At 48.5% G+C, this 18143-nt stretch overlaps 5 protein-coding genes across 5 annotated transcripts; 3 read left to right on the top strand and 2 right to left on the bottom strand.

Annotated features, from left to right (window-relative positions):
- Positions 1–1098: 1098 nt before the first annotated feature.
- J7337_012345 (uncharacterized protein) lies at positions 1099–1922 on the top strand (the record flags this gene model as incomplete). The annotated part of the gene is made up of 2 exons (XM_044829871.1): positions 1099–1533; positions 1587–1922. 2 exons carry the CDS (start codon positions 1099–1101, stop codon positions 1920–1922), a joined length of 771 nt encoding a protein of 256 aa, XP_044674787.1.
- Positions 1923–2377: 455 nt separating this feature from the next.
- J7337_012344 (uncharacterized protein) lies at positions 2378–3109 on the top strand (the record flags this gene model as incomplete). Its single annotated transcript, XM_044829870.1, has 1 exon — positions 2378–3109. The coding sequence occupies one exon, from the start codon at positions 2378–2380 to the stop codon at positions 3107–3109; it is 732 nt and encodes a 243-aa protein (XP_044674786.1).
- Positions 3110–3717: 608 nt separating this feature from the next.
- J7337_012343 (uncharacterized protein) lies at positions 3718–4792 on the bottom strand (the record flags this gene model as incomplete). Its single annotated transcript, XM_044829869.1, has 2 exons — positions 3718–4343; positions 4465–4792. The coding sequence occupies 2 exons, from the start codon at positions 4790–4792 to the stop codon at positions 3718–3720; spliced, it is 954 nt and encodes a 317-aa protein (XP_044674785.1).
- Positions 4793–9391: 4599 nt separating this feature from the next.
- J7337_012342 (uncharacterized protein) lies at positions 9392–10123 on the bottom strand (the record flags this gene model as incomplete). The annotated part of the gene is made up of 1 exon (XM_044829868.1): positions 9392–10123. The coding sequence occupies one exon, from the start codon at positions 10121–10123 to the stop codon at positions 9392–9394; it is 732 nt and encodes a 243-aa protein (XP_044674784.1).
- Positions 10124–12641: 2518 nt separating this feature from the next.
- J7337_012341 (uncharacterized protein) lies at positions 12642–14698 on the top strand (the record flags this gene model as incomplete). The annotated part of the gene is made up of 4 exons (XM_044829867.1): positions 12642–13004; positions 13057–13442; positions 13496–14465; positions 14543–14698. The coding sequence occupies 4 exons, from the start codon at positions 12642–12644 to the stop codon at positions 14696–14698; spliced, it is 1875 nt and encodes a 624-aa protein (XP_044674783.1).
- Between the last annotated feature and the right edge of the window lie 3445 nt (positions 14699–18143).

Genomic DNA, 18143 nt, shown 5'->3' with positions numbered 1-18143 from the left:
GCCGAAAGCTAGAATTTCACAGTCAATGGGTTGAGTGGTGAATTTGCTGATCTTTTGTGTCTTCGTATAGGTGTCGACTCGCAAAGATCATCGGTTTTCAGCTCAGCCCATTCAGCCACTTTTATCCGAGCGGCATCGCAGATCTTCCGAAATAGGTGGCATGCAGGTCAATTCAGTATAGATCAACACGGCATGAAATCAGCGCGTATTGACTCAAGCCAATAGAGTCAACGGCTAACGCTCCGTGACCTGCTGGACAATTCGATATCACAGCTTGAACCGGGCCGTGCCGAGTTGTGAACGGTGTTCTACTGGTAATTGGTGGCCATGATCAATCGCTGGTGCTGTCTGACAGCATTTCAGCTTCTGACACGAGGTGTGCTCCTCGCACTCCTGCTTCTGTGATTTGTGACTCCTTTGAGGGATCTCGATGATCCTATAGTTGCCGCAGATAGCGGTCGACCAGACAGCCGATATGACTATGCAGTAGAATCACAATGGCTCATGTGACGTAGATAGTAACCAAATATGCAACAAAATGAATGGCACGCAGCCATTGAGCAAAGACAGCTGAGGCCTATAGCTTCCTGAGATGTGCATTTCTGTCAGAACTTAGGTGAGGAAATAAGAGAGGAAGACATACCAACTTCCTACTTCAACCGAGATTGTTGTAAGTCCGGGACATACTCCCCAGGTTACTATGTCAAAGGTGTTTAAGTTCATATTCTTTGCCGAGTAATTACAATGGAACATACATGAATGGGTCTTGAGTACATCGCGAAGTCATAACCGGCTTGCCGTTGCTAGCCGATGCCATGCGTGTAGGAACATGGGAATCTCGCATGTAGTGATGACAGTATAACCGTAATCAGTAGGATTGGGTATGTTTGTCAGCACACTGCGCCTCAAGTTCGTCCGAGCCTCCATCCGAAAGGTAGCAAAGGAACGGACTGTGTGGCTTGCCGCAGAGATATCAGTGCGAAATCGGAGGCTTCGTCCGAAGAAGGATTCCGGGATTATCGAATCTTACATATATAATCTTATCATAAACCGAGCGATAATGCTGAAAGTCATTTTCCCTCTTACACGGAGCCTAAGATGACGGGGAGTAACCAGCAGCCAGTCATACTTCTTGTACACGGTGCTTGGCATCGACCTCTCCACTACCGTCTTCTTATCCAAGCTTTCCAGCAACAAGACTTCACTGTCTTTGCGCCGCCTCTTGCAAGCTCCGGCTACGACGATTCAGTCGATGGTAAGACGTACCACGATGACGTAAAGAGGATCCATGATGCTGTTCTGCCCTACATCGATAGTGGGAGGAAAGTGATTGGTATTGGTCATAGCTATGGAGCTATTCCTCTTACTGTGGCGATTGAGGGTCACAGCATTGCCGAAAGAGAGCAGAAAGGCCTGCCTGGCGGTGTCAGCTCTGTGATTTATGTGGCCCCGACGCCTGTCCTGCACAAAGGCATTTCCATGTATGAAGCTGCGGGCGAGCACCGCAAGACACCATTCTTTCACGATGTATCAGTAAGTGACAACTTGACCGAGTGCCCCAAGACGCCGAACTAATTATGGACCAGGACACACGCATGCCATTGAAACTTGATAGGGTCAAAGAAGCATTCCTCTCAGATATTGAGCAGAACATCTCGGACGAGATCATCCCTACACTTTGCCATCAAAGCAAAACTCCCTTCGAAGTTCCTATCGTTTGTACCCCCGCAGACTTGAAGATTTGCAAGACTATGGTAATCTGCAAGAATGATCCTATCTTCGGCAGGGAGATGCTCTTGGGAGTGGCCCAGAACTGGGGCGCCGACACTTTGGAAATCGAATCTGGACATAGCCCGCATCTGGTGGAGGAGCACAGAAAGTGGCTCGTGGAGCTTGTGTCCCAGAAGGCCAGGGAGATGTGAAACAATGACGAAAGTTGCTAGTTTTCAGAGATAGCAAGAAAGATACGATCTAGTTTAATACAAGACATAAATGAAGGGTGATAAAATAAATTCGATAAAAGGTATCCTAAACTTATCTTAAATTTACCTAAGTTACCCAAACCTTTTGATTACTGAGGCTGAAGGTCCTGAGTTTTTTTTTCCCTCCCCTATGCAGCTTATTCCAGATTTACATCCGACATCAACGACAGAAGGAAGCCCTGGATTTCATCTCGCCGAGATACTGCCCTCGGTCAGAATGGTCTCATACCCTATGATTCCGACCTTCGGATGAGTCTGACAAAGATGTAACGTTGAAATCTGACTCATATTATTGCTTACCCACGTGATATACAACCAAGCTACAGCATTCCTTTAACAAGCAAGAGAAAAGTGACGACGAATTTTAATAAGAAATTTCGTTGCAATAATCAATCATGGCGTATACTTCCTCCGGCAACGCTGGTCCCAGCATCGAGGACCTTCTCTCCTCATACTCGATCCTCACCTCCCTAGCTCCATGGCTCTCGACCCTTGACCTCTATCATCTCAGTCTGACAAGCAAGTCAGCTTACGAGTACATCCAATCGTCACCAGTGGTCTTCAAGTCACTCAGTCGGCATTGCCTCTGCGATGGTCGCGGCCTCGCTATCCGTCAAGCCTATGCAAGTCCCTATCACAGAAACCGTATGGCGGGCCAGTCAACGCTGAGCCCTCATCTTGCAGGCGACGAAGAGATCGAAGTACGACTATACAACATCGACTGCGATGAAGCAGGTGCTTTGCCGTGTTTGAAATGCGGTATCAACATCTGTGAAGAATGCAGATGTTATCCGCGTGCAGCTCCACCAAGTGCATATCCGAATCGCCGACCGCACTTGAGAGGGAGTTATGAGCTTGATAACATCATGTGCTTGTGTGAGGAGTGTGACGCGAAGACTGAACAAGAGGTGACGGGAAGGTTCCTGGACGAGAGATGCGATTGTGATGTCTATACGCGGTGGATCTGCGTCAGATGTGAAGAGGAGGAGCGCAAGACGTCGCGGAAGTACTTTGCAGAACGAACGGAGATGGAGTGGAACTGGATTGTGAGGGAGGATATGGACTACGGAGATGATTTTGAGCCCTCAAAGACGCTCCATGATCATGCGTTTGAACGAGCAGTATGAATCCCGACCAGCAACGTTGACAGGTAGGCTGATGATTTGATCCTGTTTTGGTGTACTTGCGGCAAGACAGTCTCGCACAGTACAGTACCGCGTTGTATCTGGTGCAAAAGGCGGCATTTACCAGAAAGTGAATGGTACCAGGAACGTCAGGATATTGGTTCGAAGCATCCTTTCTTCGATAACGTAAGTGCTCAACCCCAAAGCCGAACTGGCGTATCCTTTCTTACCGTTTGGAGCAGGATCCTGATTATCCTCGATGGGTAAGCGATGATGATAACAAGTATCCAACTCCTTATCCAAGGTTAGGGTATGTTCGTACAGGGGAAGATGGAGAGACTCGAGCCTTGTGACAGCGTTAGCAGGGCAAAAACCCTTGTTTCTGTGTGGTCATGGAAGTTTGGCCCTGTGAATGGTCTTGAAACAATGAATTGAACCTATTTGCCTGCTTTAAATAAACTCTTGTACGTCATCTGTGTCCCTCCAGATCTGTGAACAGAGTATTTGTTGGTTGATTGTAATGTGCGAGTTCCGTATGTTGTGGTCTCCAATCGAAGCCGGCAATGGCTTTATAGACGGTACTTCTTCCAGGCCATGAATCGAAACAATTTCTATTCTCTTGCTGTACGGATTTCTTGGAGGCAAAAAAGCTTGGTCACGTTTTGAAACTTCGGATCGTCGGGATTTTGCCTGAGCAGCATCTTCTCTTCTGCTTTAGAAAATGGTAAGCCAAGTCGACACTTCTGAAGCATTTTCACAAAAGACTGATCGGACTGACGATGAATCTCTTTCAAATGAACTTGAGTGAAGTTAGCTTCTTCCCAGGCATCGTTCTTGAATGCCCACTGATCCTCGACATAGAATGGACCACAGGGTCTATGCGAGTCACAGTTCCACTCAGTCGGGTTCCGTTTAGCATTTGCAATTGTACGTGAGTCGCAATACATGCAATTTTCAAAAGGCTTGACTGGAGGTAACTGACAGAAATCGCCAATGACAAGAAGTTGGATGCCGCCGAATGCTAGAGCGTTGGGGTTGTAGTCGTTGTGCTGGAATGACCAGCATCGAGCACTCTTGAGGCATTCGTTCATGGGCTGGAAATGATGGTTTTCAACCATACCGATCTCATCGATGATAAGAACACCCGTCTCCTCGAGGCCCTTCTTGATAATTGGCCGAAACTTTGCATCACTTTTGAGCTTACTCACGGGGAGCTTCATAGCGTCAGTGATCCAACCTATGTGGACCAAGTAGTCACGCCGTTGACTCCAAGCGCGGCTCGACCAGTAGGCGCGGTGATGTGAACGACTTTGCTCTCCGCTCGAAGCTTCTTGACTGCTGCTTTCAGAACTGTGGACTTGCCGCATCCTGCTGAGCCAGTAAAGAAGACATTCCTTCTGGTATGATGAGATCGAGAAGGTCCTGCTGCTCTTTGCATAGAGCTGGCTCAGACTCCAGGTCAACCTCAGACTCCGAGTCAACGGCCAGGAAGTCGTCCTCATCATCGACGGGACCACTGGTCGAAAGATAAGACGGAAGCACGGGCATAGGCTGTGGCTGCTGCGGAAACCGCCGTGGGATCTGCCGTGTCTTTGGCTGTAGGATCTGCGGTGGCTGCGGCGTCTTCTGAGATTGCATCTGCTGTGGCCTTTGCTGCAGGGTCTTCGCCGGCTTCTCCTTCCCCATGGCTAGAAAGTTTGCCATCGTATTCTTGTTCGACCTTGGTTGTTGAGGCGAGACCTTCGCTTTGGCGCGGCTTGACGACTTGGCTTTGGGCGCTTCATCTTCGTCGGACGAGGAAGGGATGCTGAAGGCGTTTGGTTTCGCTGGAAGATATCGGAGCTTGCGTGTTGGTGTCGCGTTTCCTCTTGAGCGGTGCTCTAGGGGAGTCCCTCTGGGGGAAAGCGCTTGTGGCAGGACCTCTCATTCTCATTCTAGGCATGGGAAGGGCACTGGTAATTGGCTAGGCTAGCATGTAGGAATGGATGAGGTAACTGTATTCGATGCCGATGGATGAGCGATGAGAACTTCAAGTATATAACTCTTTACCCAAGGCCTGGCTACCAACGCGGGATAGACGGTTGGATAGTTTGCGGAGCTTAGATACAATATCTTGCGGCCCGGAGAATAATCAGATCTAAACGGGTGTCTCTTTGTCATAAGAAATACTTCTCCTAGTGTCAGTCATATCTGGCCATCTAGACTGCCTCGAATACATCATCAGCCAATTCATGCCCTCGCTCAACGACTATGAAACACGGAGGATTATCAATGACACTCGAACATAATATCATTCACATGCAAGTATTATGCAAAGCCCATACAACAAAATTACATTTGACATCAGGATTAATTGGTTTCCTGATCCTCAAGCTGTTCGAACATCTCAGGACCAAAAGTATCAACAAGGAACTGGCGAACCTCCTCATTCCCTCCCTCTCCCACAGTTAGTCCATGCGTACTGCCTTCAAGCTTCAGACCCCGGAGACCTGTCGCCCTCGACAACGCAACATAGACTTGCCCTTCTGCAAAAGCCCTACTCAGATTGACAATAACGCGTTCCAGAGTCATTCCCTGGCTCTTATGGATAGTGATGGCCCAACCAGGTACAAGCGGAATTTGTGTTCGGTGCAGCAGGGAATAAGTCTCGATATCGCCGATGGCAGTGATCACGCAACAGGGATATATTGTGCGGACGCGCCCATTGCTGAAGCGCACGCGCGGCCAGACGCGGTCTTCCTTGTTGGGGTGAGTCTGTAGGTGCTGTGCAGTAAAGGCTCCAACGTGGCCTTTTCTTTCGATCGAGTATGGTCCTTTGAGTAACGGTAGGTTCTTGGGGTCGATTCTCTCCCAGCCGCAAATGACGCCCTGACTTCCGTTGACGAGCCCAGCTCTGATATCGAGGTTTACTTGGAGCATGACTTGCATTGTTTCCTTGAGGTCGACGACCGGGTCGAGTTGATGGTCCTTGTGCACAGCCAATGTTCCGTCTTCAAGCCTTTTGCTAAACTTCTCATTCTCCCATTTCAGTACTTCATTCCAATTGAAGCCATCACGGGCCGTATACTGTTTCGGTTTATACTCTGTGATAGCCTGAAACTTGGCGTGATTGATCGGGTCAACCTCGTCTCTGGTGCAGAGAAGCTGTGGCGCATCTTCAACTTCGCAGTCGTGATTCATGAGCAGGTCTATATCATTCTCAGTGAAAGGGATCCCAAGGCGGCATTTCTGTAGGACTTTGATGAATGTGGGGTCGTTCTGACGATGAATTCCTCTCAAGTTGAAACAGGCAAAGTTGGCCTCGGCCCAAGCATTGCTTCTGAAGGCCCATTTGTCCTCGTCAGCCCATGGTCCGTGGTCCCTGGATTTGGGACAAGCATGCAGGCCCTCTGCACTGTTGAACTTGGTTGGGGCACCGCAATGATAGCACCACTGAAAAGGTTTGACAGGGGCTAGTTGGCAAAAGTCCCCAGTGACGATGACCTGAATGCCACCGAAGGCCAAGTGTGCCTTGTCCGCTCTCACGCTTTTCAAGCACTCATTCATGCAGTTTAAGAAATTACTGCTAATCATGCTAACCTCGTCGATGATCAGCACGTCTGTTCTTCTAAGACGCCTTTTTGTGGTCTTCTGGAAGCATGCGCCCCTGAGCTCGGGTATTCCTTTTTCAAACATTTTGGGTCCCCATCCCATATAAGCGTGGGCAGTCGTGCCTTCGATCGGCACAGCAGCACGACCAGTGGGTGCGCAGATTCTGACTCTCTTGCTCTGGCCCTGCAACTTGCTAATAGCAGTCTTGAGAACAGTCGATTTACCGCTACCAGCGGAGCCAGTGAAGAAAACATTGCGTCCATCTTTGACTATTGTGTTGAGCAGACGATTCTGCTCAACAGAAAGTTTAAGTTCTTTTTCTGGCTCAGTGTTGATCACAGGTCGATTGCCAGGAGGGGCCAATTGGTCGTGTTGGGTGTTGTCTTGATGGCCACCGGATGAGATGCTGAGGAATGATGCTTCGCGTTGAGTCCGTTTGGGTGAAGGAGGAAGCGATTGTGATTGATTGTCGTTATCGCTTGTCGGGGCAGCATCACTGGCCTTTCTCTTTGTCCCCTCCTGAGGCGGAGTAGGAAGGTAAGTCGGAGGGGGGGCTGGACCTCTCATTCTGGGCACCTCGTGGGTCGCGTGGATGAACGAGATACGTATCTAGCATATCATGTCAGTGTGTGCTTGCAGTGAGTGAGCCCTGGGAGTACCCACATCACACGTCGAGTAGGTGATCGATCGCGTTGGCAAAAGGTTGGATTGCGGGAGCGTGACGCGCCTGATTTATCGAGGGTTAAACTAAAAAACGCGCAAGTGATGTGCTGCACGTGACCAGGCGTTTCTGACGCAATCATGGCATCCGGTATCTTCTCCAATTCGTTATCTTTTGGAGTTTTGCTTTTTCTGGTGCAAACGCCTCATTTACTGAAATCATCCACTGATCGCAGCGGAATTTGACGCGGCTTCAGTTCGATGCTTGACGCCCAACACCGATACAAGGGTATACTCCTCCCTCAGTGGGGGAACCCACTGGGGCTTTAGTGCCTCTAGGGGTTCGCACGGTAATACAGTGTGAAAACAGCCCGTTAAGATAGTCAACCATTACAAAACGTTGCCCCATACAAACTCAACAGCAATATTCAGCATCGCCGTCATCTTATCGCTCCCCATCTCCCAGTTCTGCAACCTCTGCGCTTCAGCCGGATTCCCCGCATCTGCTTTCGCTTCGACGAGCTCACCTAGGGTCATAAAAGGACAGCTCATGTCAAAGAAAGCCTTCTCCGTCTGCCATTCCTCGAGACTTCTCGCTTCCCACAATAGTTTGCTTGACGGGAGAGGAAGGCTGCGCATGTCGCTGCAGATGTTGCATTTCTTCCCATTCTCAATGGTGATTACGCAACCTATGATCAGCCATAGACAGGACATTCGGCGGCGCGATTCTGCGAAGATCCAGTCTTGCCATGTTGAGCTTGGCTCGGATATTTCAGTGGTCGAGTAGCTGCCAGTATGATCGAGGAAGCGGGAGCCGATAAGCTAATATGGAGTTAATTCAAGATTCACCGTGAGGGTTGACAACGCTGACCTCTGCTGTTTCAAAGAGCCTAGAAGTTCTCTCTTTGCTCTCTGAGCCAGGTTCGCTCATCGACATCATCATATAGATGATCATAGCCTCCAGACACAAATGCAACTCATGAGGAGAGGAGCTGTGCAACTACTTCGAATCAGTAGAAGGTACTCGAAAAGACTCGTCACATTTACCTTTTCTCGAAAGCGCTCCTCCTCAGCAGCAACCATCCTCCACAAGAAGGACTGTGTTTCCGGTGTTCTCACTGCAAATAGCTGGGAAATCGCCACGGAATTACCCAACGTCTCAGGGAGAGTTTTTAAATGCCAATGGGGATGAATGAACGGCGGGAACGTTTGCCGACGGAGCATCATCTGAGGATACGCGTAAAGCATCTGCATGATGACTCTGGACGCGTGCTGCATGCTTGAAAGGCGATGAGAAACGCGTGTTAGATCTCCCTTGGAGCTGAGCGATCTCGGAGGCACGCGAATCTGCATATCGTTCATGGTGCCGGGCAGAAACATTTCCATAGAAGCTGGCATAATTCCAGAGGGATCGGAGGATATGGTGTCCAGCGACGAGAGGAAGTCGCTTCCAAATTCGTCCAACTCAAGTGAAAAGCTCTGAGGCTCACATGGAATGACGCCATTAACGGCCTCCAGCTCATTACTCAACCGAGCGTTGAGATCAGAGCAAGGCTCAATTGACGTCGCAGCGACTCCGTTACGAATTGGTCGACCAAGCGTGCATCGCAGATCCTTCTTGGTGCATCTCGAACATGGCTGACCAAAGTCGCATTTCGTCTTGGCTATTCTGCAGGAAGTGCAAGACTTTGGGCGTCCTTTACGTTGAGCTTGGGCGCGTCGGCAATAATTGACGTGTCGCTTGTATGGGTGCTCTGATGGTGGTCAGCAGCTGACGGGGAATGCTAGGAGCGGATATACCTTGAGTGAAAGCCTTATCACATAACTGGCACGTTTGAAAGAACAGAGGCTCCGACATTATTTCCATTGCAATTGATACGAATATTGGTGAGTTAAGATGGCATGGAGGAGAATAAGTGCAGGTTGGTAAGCAGAAAAGGTCTTCGGATTTAAGGCTAAATTCCTGGGGCTAGGACCCACGTAAGGATCCACGGAAACACCATCCGTAAACTACCATCATATGATACAATCTATCTACAGAGGAAGCTCTTCGCTGAGATTACTAAAGGTCCTGGTAGGCCCATCCTCCCCAATAGTCGCCATTTGCACGATCCTTTCTGCGCCAACTTCAGGAGTCGTTCCGTACTCATGATAACCCGACAAACCGGTCTTCACCAACCCCGGACAAACAGAATTGACCTTTCCACCCACATCATGTAACTCGCGAGCAAAGTTGAGCATGAGCATATTAACAGCTGCCTTGCTCGCGTCGTAGGCCTTATAGTCAATGTTGTAGTAGATTGTAGTTTCGTCAGTGGCCTTGGTGAGACTGCCCATGACGCTTGAGACAAAGACAATGCGAGGGGGAGCATTCTTTGCTTTGCGAAGAAGAGGAAGGAGGTTTGCGGTTAGACAACCTGTCCCTACTACGTTTGTTGCAAATGTCTTGGAGAAGAGATCCCAGGTTGAAAGGTCCTTGTTGAAATCGAGCAAAACAGCAGCGTTGTTGATGAGAACATCGAGATGTCCATATTTCTCATCGATATGCTTGACTGCTTTATCGATGGACTCAGGAGATGTGAGGTCAAGCTCTACGACTGAAGCTTGATGGCCGTTTTTGCGAAGATCAGAGGCGATCTCTTCACCGGCTTTTGTGTTTCGAACGCCGAGGAGGACATGGTAGTTATGCTTGATGGCGAGTTCTTTGGCAACTGCAAGGCCAATACCTTGAGTTGAACCAGTGACAAGAGCGAGAGTCTGGGACATGATAGGCAAGTTGAATTGTATGAAGACTGTGTATTGGTGGTTGGTGATGATTTTGGTCAAGAGCTTGAACGTGAAGTCCTTATATAGGCAATTTTCTAATAATCGCATCAACCAATTTACCTTTGGCATGCTCTTTCTAGTATAATCCAATGGCCACATTGGCCTATGAGTTCCATATTTTCCTAGTGTCCTGGACGCTTCCCCATGGTGTTGTCCAGATGGATCACCTCGCGTCCAAATTCGCCGGCTCGAAAGTGGAGCCACAACGGCCAAATTGGCCGTTGGTACGGAGTAGCTAAAGCCAACCAACCATTGAGGTTCTCTGAATATAAAGCAGTGTTTCATTCTAATATGGGGAACATGGAGTTAATAAAAAGTCTCAAAACATGTGTAAGTATGTTTCATAGTGATATAAGGTTGAGGTGTTTGAAATACAAACTGCCCTATTTCGGGTTTTCGTTAGGTAGTGCCAGTCTCTAATCTTACAGATCTTCAGACATGCGTCCTTTAAGAACTAAAGGCATCCACATCAGATATTCCATTGAAAACTCCCTATTTCCATCTCTTATGAGACTTTCACACAGGATGCCCTTGTCCTCGATGGCTACGGTGATGCCAATGGGTACAAGAATGTTTTTATCGAGGTCGGGTATAGGTTATGTAGACTGAAACTTGACGCTTTCGGCTGAAAAGGTCAACGGCTCAGGCGCGATATGTATTGTTAAATCAAACTGTTTCTAGTATTCAGTGAGGAATTCCAAATTATCCTTGCTTTAAAACATTATTGTTAGAGCTTCTTCTCGTTTCATGAACCGGAGTCGATCCAGACAGTGTCTCTGTTGTTCCTCATTGCCACTTGAGCATATCTACAATGACATAGCATGCAATCAACAGATAGAATGAGTATGACTATTGACATGTGATCTGAATAGTCATATGCTACTCCATAGTATCTAGAATATCAGTGCACTTGGCACATCCTTCGATAGTACATAATGTATGCCGAGTCTTGACAGGGTCATGCGAACCCACGTACCATTCTGACCTGAAAAGCCAAGGCGTGGGGAAGCTTGGCCAGTAGCAGTCACGAAGCTTGACAAGATTGGCAGGTCACTTGGAGCTGTCACTCGTGTCATCCAACGATGGTCCCTCGGACGAGGGGATATTCGACAAGTCGGCAGGCTGGTACAAAGAAACCCAGAACATTTGTCACTCATATGATGACCTTGATTGGAACTCATCAGTACTTAAGACTCGTGTATGCGAGGGGGAAAAGCGATGATACTCTTGGATTCCTATCGCCAGGTTACCAAGCAAGGCTGATAATGAGGCCGCTTCGTATCTGCAAGATACAACATCGTGTCACTGACTCGCAAATAGACGCGTGATGCATTCACTTAACAAGCTATACTACCTTCCATATCAAAAGCGGCATGATATCAACCAGAACATCATAGCACAACATGTAAAAGGCAGTTCCCATACCCAAGCGAGCCTTAATAAATCTCGCAGCTCCCCAACTACCCCCCTTTACCACTGATAACAATCATCTCTACTGCAAGTCATAAACAGCGGAGTAATAATTGATTGGCCAACCAACTCTGCGTTGAGGGTGGTATTGCCGGGAGACATGGCCCAACATGGAAGGTCCCCAGATGTGCAGGGATGTCGTGGTAGATCACACGGATGTCGTTCGTCAAAAAGGACCTGTGCCAAGAAAACGCAGGGGCCGTCATGGCGCTTGCAGAGTGCAGAAATAGCCTGGCGTCTTTATCTTGCAGATCAGTGTATGTTGCGGTGTAGTGGTCTAGACTATGGACTTCCTTTTAGGGTATGATTGCTCGGATAGTGGTGTTGAGATGGCAGATAGTGTCTTTCGCTCGCAACCCATTCAATTCCTATGCCAGTATGATCATATCTACGACCGCACCGCTTATTTCTAGCGTCCTAAATGCTCCGAGGATGTGCTAAGAAGGTTTATCATGCTTAACCTTACTCTTAAGCTTGCAATACTCACTAGTTACTAGTCCCTCGGGGCATACTTACGAATCAGGCTATACACTCCGCACCCTTTCCCCAAAGTGCAAATCTACGATGCTTCGTCCCGAGCCGTTTATTCCCTCGGCTGTTGTTTGTCCGGGAAGACCTTCCTATCTCGCTGCTGCCGAGATATCGCAAAGATGACGTGCTAACCCTTAGCGGGACTGAGGGCCAGGAACAAGTGACCCCAGATAGCAATGTCGCATGACGGTGGTGTTTGCGAGATAGTGCCTGGACAAAAGACCCTTCTTGCAGCGCTTATATCCCAGAATAGGTCAGTGGGTAGTTGTGAGCTTCTAGATATTCGAGGCCAAGATATACAAAAGTCCCGGTTGAATTGGGAAGTTGGATAGAAGCGTGTATGACTGGAAGCATAGTAATGTAGTTGTAGAAGTATATAATAGATCCTTCGAACATGTCTATCTGAACTTCACGAACATCATCAACTCAGCACTTCACTCCAGTGCAACTCATCAAGATGCGTTTCTCTGACACTCTCCTCCTCATCGGCCTCTCGAGCCTCGCTGGTGCTCATCCCAGCAGAAGGGCTCCTAATCCTTCACCACTGAGCAAGCGTGGCATTGACCTGGAAGCTTTCAAGCTTCCTCCCATGGCCGAGTACGTTCCTCAGGAAGAGGTTCCTGATGATGTCAGTGCCAAAGTAGTCACCAAGCGCGCTGACTACACCGAGACCGCCACCGACTTGGTCAAGGCGACTTTCCCCAAGGCTACTTTCCGCATGGTCAACGATCACTATGTTGGCGCGAATGGAATTGCGCATGTTCACTTTCGCCAGACGGTTAACGGTATTGATATCGACAACGCTGATTTCAATGTGAACGTGGGTATTCCCAGAAATTACGGGGGTTTGGAATGTGCTGACACGGATACAGATTGGCGCTGATGGTGAGGTCTTCTCTTACGGAAACAGCTTCTACGATGGCAAGATCCCCGGCCCTCTCACCAAGCGTGATGAGAAGGACCCTGTCGACGCTCTCAAGGACACTGTCGATGTTCTCTCTCTCCCTGTCGAGGCTGAGAAGGCCAAGGCTGAGAAGAAGAGCAAGAACCACTACACCTTCACTGGTACCAAGGGTACCGTTAGCAAGCCCGAGGCTAAGCTCACCTACCTTGTTGATGAGAACAAGGAGCTGAAGCTCACATGGAGAGTTGAGACCGATATTGTCGACAACTGGCTGTTGACCTATGTCAACGCTGCCAAGACTGATGAGGTTGTCGGTGTTGTCGACTATGTCAACGAGGCTACATACAAGGTCTAGTACGTATTTCCATTGATAGATGATTGGGAAAGAACTGACTGTACTATTATAGCCCCTGGGGTGTCAACGACCCTTCCAAGGGATCCCGCTCCACTGTTTCGAACCCCTGGAACCTCGAGGCTTCTGAGTTCACCTGGCTCAGCGACGGCTCAAACAACTACACAACTACCCGTGGAAACAACGGAATTGCCCAGGTCAATCCTTCAGGGGGCTCCAGCTACTTGAACAACTACCGTCCTGACAGTTCTTCGCTGAAGTTCGAGTATGACTACTCCACCAGCACCACTACCCCCACCACCTACCGCGATGCTTCCATCACCCAGCTTTTCTACACCGCCAATAAGTATCACGATCTTCTCTACCTTCTTGGCTTCACCGAGAAGGCTGGTAACTTCCAGACCAACAACAACGGTCAAGGTGGTGTAGGAAACGACATGGTTATCCTCAACGCCCAGGACGGAAGCGGCACCAACAACGCCAACTTCGCTACACCCGCTGACGGTCAGCCCGGCCGTATGCGAATGTACCTCTGGACATACAGCACTCCCCAGCGCGACTGCAGTTTCGACGCTGGTGTCGTCATCCACGAGTACACACACGGTCTGTCCAACCGTCTCACCGGTGGCCCTGCCAACTCAGGCTGTCTGCCTGGTGGTGAGTCCGGTGGTATGGGTGAAGGTTGGGGTGATTTCATGGCTACTGCTATCCACACAACATCCAAGGATACCCGCGCTAGCAACAAGGTCATGGGTGACTGGGTCTACAACAACGCGGCTGGCATCCGCGCTTATCCCTACAGCACCAGCCTTACCACTAACCCATACACTTACAAGAGTGTTAACAGCCTTAGTGGAGTCCATGCTATTGGTACTTACTGGGCTACTGCCCTGTATGAGGTTATGTGGAACCTCATCGACAAGCACGGGAACAGTGATGCCGACGAGCCCAAGTTCAGCAACGGCGTTCCTACAGACGGTCGCTTCCTCACAATGGCTCTGGTTGTATCGGGCATGGCACTGAAAGTATTCCCTAGACCTTCTAGAAATGATGTTTTGCTAATACTGTTGATAGGCAACCCTGCAACCCTAACATGGTCCAGGCCCGAGACGCCATCATCGACGCCGACACCGCTCTTACCAAGGGAGCCAACAAGTGTGAGATCTGGAAGGGCTTTGCTAAGCGCGGTCTCGGAACTGGTGCCAAGTATAGTGCTTCCAGCCGCACCGAGAGCTTTGCTCTCCCATCTGGATGTTAGGCGGAGATCTCGGTGGCATGACGGCGAGTGGATGAATGAATGATGGAGATGATGTCTGTGCTTTCTCTGGTATATATATAGTTGTGTTGTATATAGTCTCTGTGTTGATGTCGACTTCAATTACAAGTACATGAAACTGACTCTGCTCTCACTAAATGGATCTCTGTCAAGCCCCATCTAGGAAGCAACCAAGATCCGCCACAGCACCGCTATGGCACTGGAAAATTGACTTAGAAACCCTGATGGACGATGTCAATTCGCCAGATCAACAGTATTATTCTAGAGATCGAGAGGTGGACGAATGTCTCACTTCCTCGCTATTAGGGAGGCCCATTTTCTTACCATCCAAATTGTGCGCCGACTGACTGGAGATGGAAAGCTTGCTACACCATGATGTTCAATCGATGGCAGATCATGCAGCAGTATTGCAACAGGAGATGGGAGACTGCTGATTCCATTGAAACAGTTTACCTTAAATGCGTCTTTCAGGTCTGCGTTGGCCGGATAGTGATTATGACCAGGATTACGGTCAGAAAGTAACCATAAAGTGACTATGAAGGAAAAGTACCGCGAGCTTCTTGGCCTGCCACTTGAAGATGAGCATAGAAAGAAACCCTCTGACCTTTGCCATCGCGCTTTGCGTCCATGGCCGGTAGATGCGCACGGGATGGGCGCTAAGCTCCAAGACGCTTGCAGGTCGGGACGACTCTATCAACAATATCCTTATTGAAACCCGATCGTCCAACTTTTTGAAGCACAGTTTTGCAGAGGTTGACTACCCCCTGTTGAAGCAGCCTGCGGTAGATGTCAGGATGCTGCTTTATCTGGTCGATGAGACCATTTTCCGTTGACCATTTAACCAATGGATGGAAACACTGCTTTTTAAATCTGGGTCTCGGAATGACATTAACACTGGTGAAGAATGGGATATGGAAGATTTTGTTGTGGAAGACGGATTTGAGGGTGCAGATGAGCTAAGACTGAAAGTGTACAGACTCTTATTTGCAAGGATTGTTCGAGGAGAACAGGCGACTTTTATGATGACTTTAGGATTACTTCAGCAAAGAATTAGAAGAATTTTAGGACAGTCATCATAAATTAAGATGAGCTTAGACGATGAGCCTCCCTTTCCACTCTAGTCTGAAGCTGATCGCGACCATCCGTACCCTCATCGTTCTTGATTAAAATAGGCGAGCTGATCTGGGCTTTGAATGAGATCCAGTCGCTTTGCATTTCCTGAGGTAATCTTGCAAAGGATATGCTTGAACCGACGGCAATCTGCAATGACTTTCGTTTGGCGTAGATTCCGAGCTTCCTGATCCATCTCTTGGCTTGTGATGTCGAGGGACTGATAACATCAGTAATAATCTGCAATCTTGGCCAGGGCTTTAAAGAGCTACATATCTCTCAGCAAGTTGATGGCGGTGGGTATGATCGCAATGTTATCCACGCCATGAGTTAGCACTTGACCCGAGGAGCCGATCGACAGTGGGAAAATCATCAAGTTCTCTCTGTTGATTTAAGCTCTCAGCCACAAGTCTCAAATGAAAATGAAACTTCTAGCTCACATTCACGCTATTCTGCCTCGTCTTGTTGTTGAACGGGAACCGTCGGTCTCAAGAGTAGTCGTGGCTGTAGCTGATGGCACATTCATTCCCCAACTTCAAGGTTACGGGATCAATCATTTCCATCTTTGTTTCTCTTACAATCGGGTCAGTGTTCCGCTTCTTGTGCGAAAAGCCGTGAATGCTCTTTCGGGCGAGGATGAGGGAAGGGGAACGGCTGTGCTGTGTCTAAGGCAGTCAGTTACGTCGGGAGTTTGAAGGGTGATTATGTTCTTAGCCAAACTCTTGTGATGGAGTGCCTGATCTATTCAGCAAGTCGATGACTAGCTTCATCATTCAATTCGCCTATTTTGCTTGGAATCAATAGCACAGTATCCAGAGGCTTGGTGGCAGATGGGCGAAGAGGCGATACGCATTGGTTAGATCTGTGGGTTTTGTACTCTCCTAAGTTTATATAAATTCCTAATGAGCCTTTTGTAGTCTTCAGAAAGTCATTCTAGAGTTATCCTAAACTTGTTATTAGAATAACCTCAAGCCTATTCCTGCCTGACTGAATACTGGGGTCTAGACTGCAGCATCCTAATTTAAAAAGTGGTAACTAAGCGTTTCAATGACTAGCCGGAGGAGTTATTGGTGTAGGGTGATTCGTCTTGTATCACACGCCTCTTTCCTGGAGGAGTGGCCGGGGTGGGATCTGGCGCCTCATCATTGAATGGATCGGCGATTAAGTCAAACATAGCCTTTGGAGTACCGGGTGCAGCATTGAATGACGTTACGACATCTAAACGAGACATAAAAAGCTAAGATATCTTAAGCTTCAACTATCAATCAATGCTGCACCCAATGCTTCTATATCTCCGCTTTCGTGAAGTCGTCAGCTGCGGAAATCGATCGGTGTTACCTGGGGAACGACCCAACTCACCCGACTACAGTTATAAGCCAGATGTGCTATCGGTAGTTAAGACTTGTGGGTTAATCAGCACACAGAACTAAGAAGACGAATCACGATATCCATGAATGTTCACGTGCACGGCGACTTCTTCTATCTTGAAAGATTGTGAGTATATGCGAATAATAATAGCAACTTGATATACCACGATTCACATAGGAGGAACTCACCTAAAGCGGCATATTACCCTGATCACCAACAGCCTCCAGCAAGAAGACTAAGTAGTCGGTCTGATTGCACAAGATCTGAACTTCAGGGTATGCACCAGAGTAAATTCGCCAGTTAAGTCCTTCTACCAAACCCTGATCTGATGACAATGTACTCAGATTGATCTGTGTGACATCTAGCAGATGCTGAGCAAACATTAATCTTTGTCCTGTCAGTCGGTGTCTTGTGGCATTTATCTGCCAAACTCATTGACGCAAATTCCATTAACAAGACTGAGCGACGTGAGAACAAACGAGAATCCAGGAGATGCTCTTCTGGTTGTTAGCGACCCACTTTCTCTCAACACCAAAAACCCGCTTCCTGCAATATCAACAACACATCAGTACTTGACTTTGATCGGTCGCCCACCACGCGCAGCTTGTCACAATATAGTAAGACTATACACATATACTCTGCAGACCAAAGCGAAACAGTTAACAGACTTTTTGAAGTTCTGCGGCATCGGTGCGACGGCTGGATCCAAGCAGCAAGATTACACCTTGGAGCCAAGCAGCAGGACCCTGCGCCCATGCATGCGGCGCCAAACAATACAAATAAAACAGTCTAGCTTCGCCGACAAAGAACTCAGCAGAAGGTATCGGTACCTGTTGCCCCATTCAATGAGACCGTGTCTTAACTAACCGACCAGGCAAACAAGAGGACCACTCGAGCCCGATACAACCCAATCAACTGCTTTTCTCGGTCTTCCCGATCCCGACGACGA

The sequence above is a fragment of the Fusarium musae genome, chromosome 10 (assembly GCF_019915245.1).
Source record: "Fusarium musae strain F31 chromosome 10, whole genome shotgun sequence".
NCBI lineage: Eukaryota > Fungi > Ascomycota > Sordariomycetes > Hypocreales > Nectriaceae > Fusarium > Fusarium musae.
This window is presented reverse-complemented; position numbering and strand designations above follow the sequence as displayed.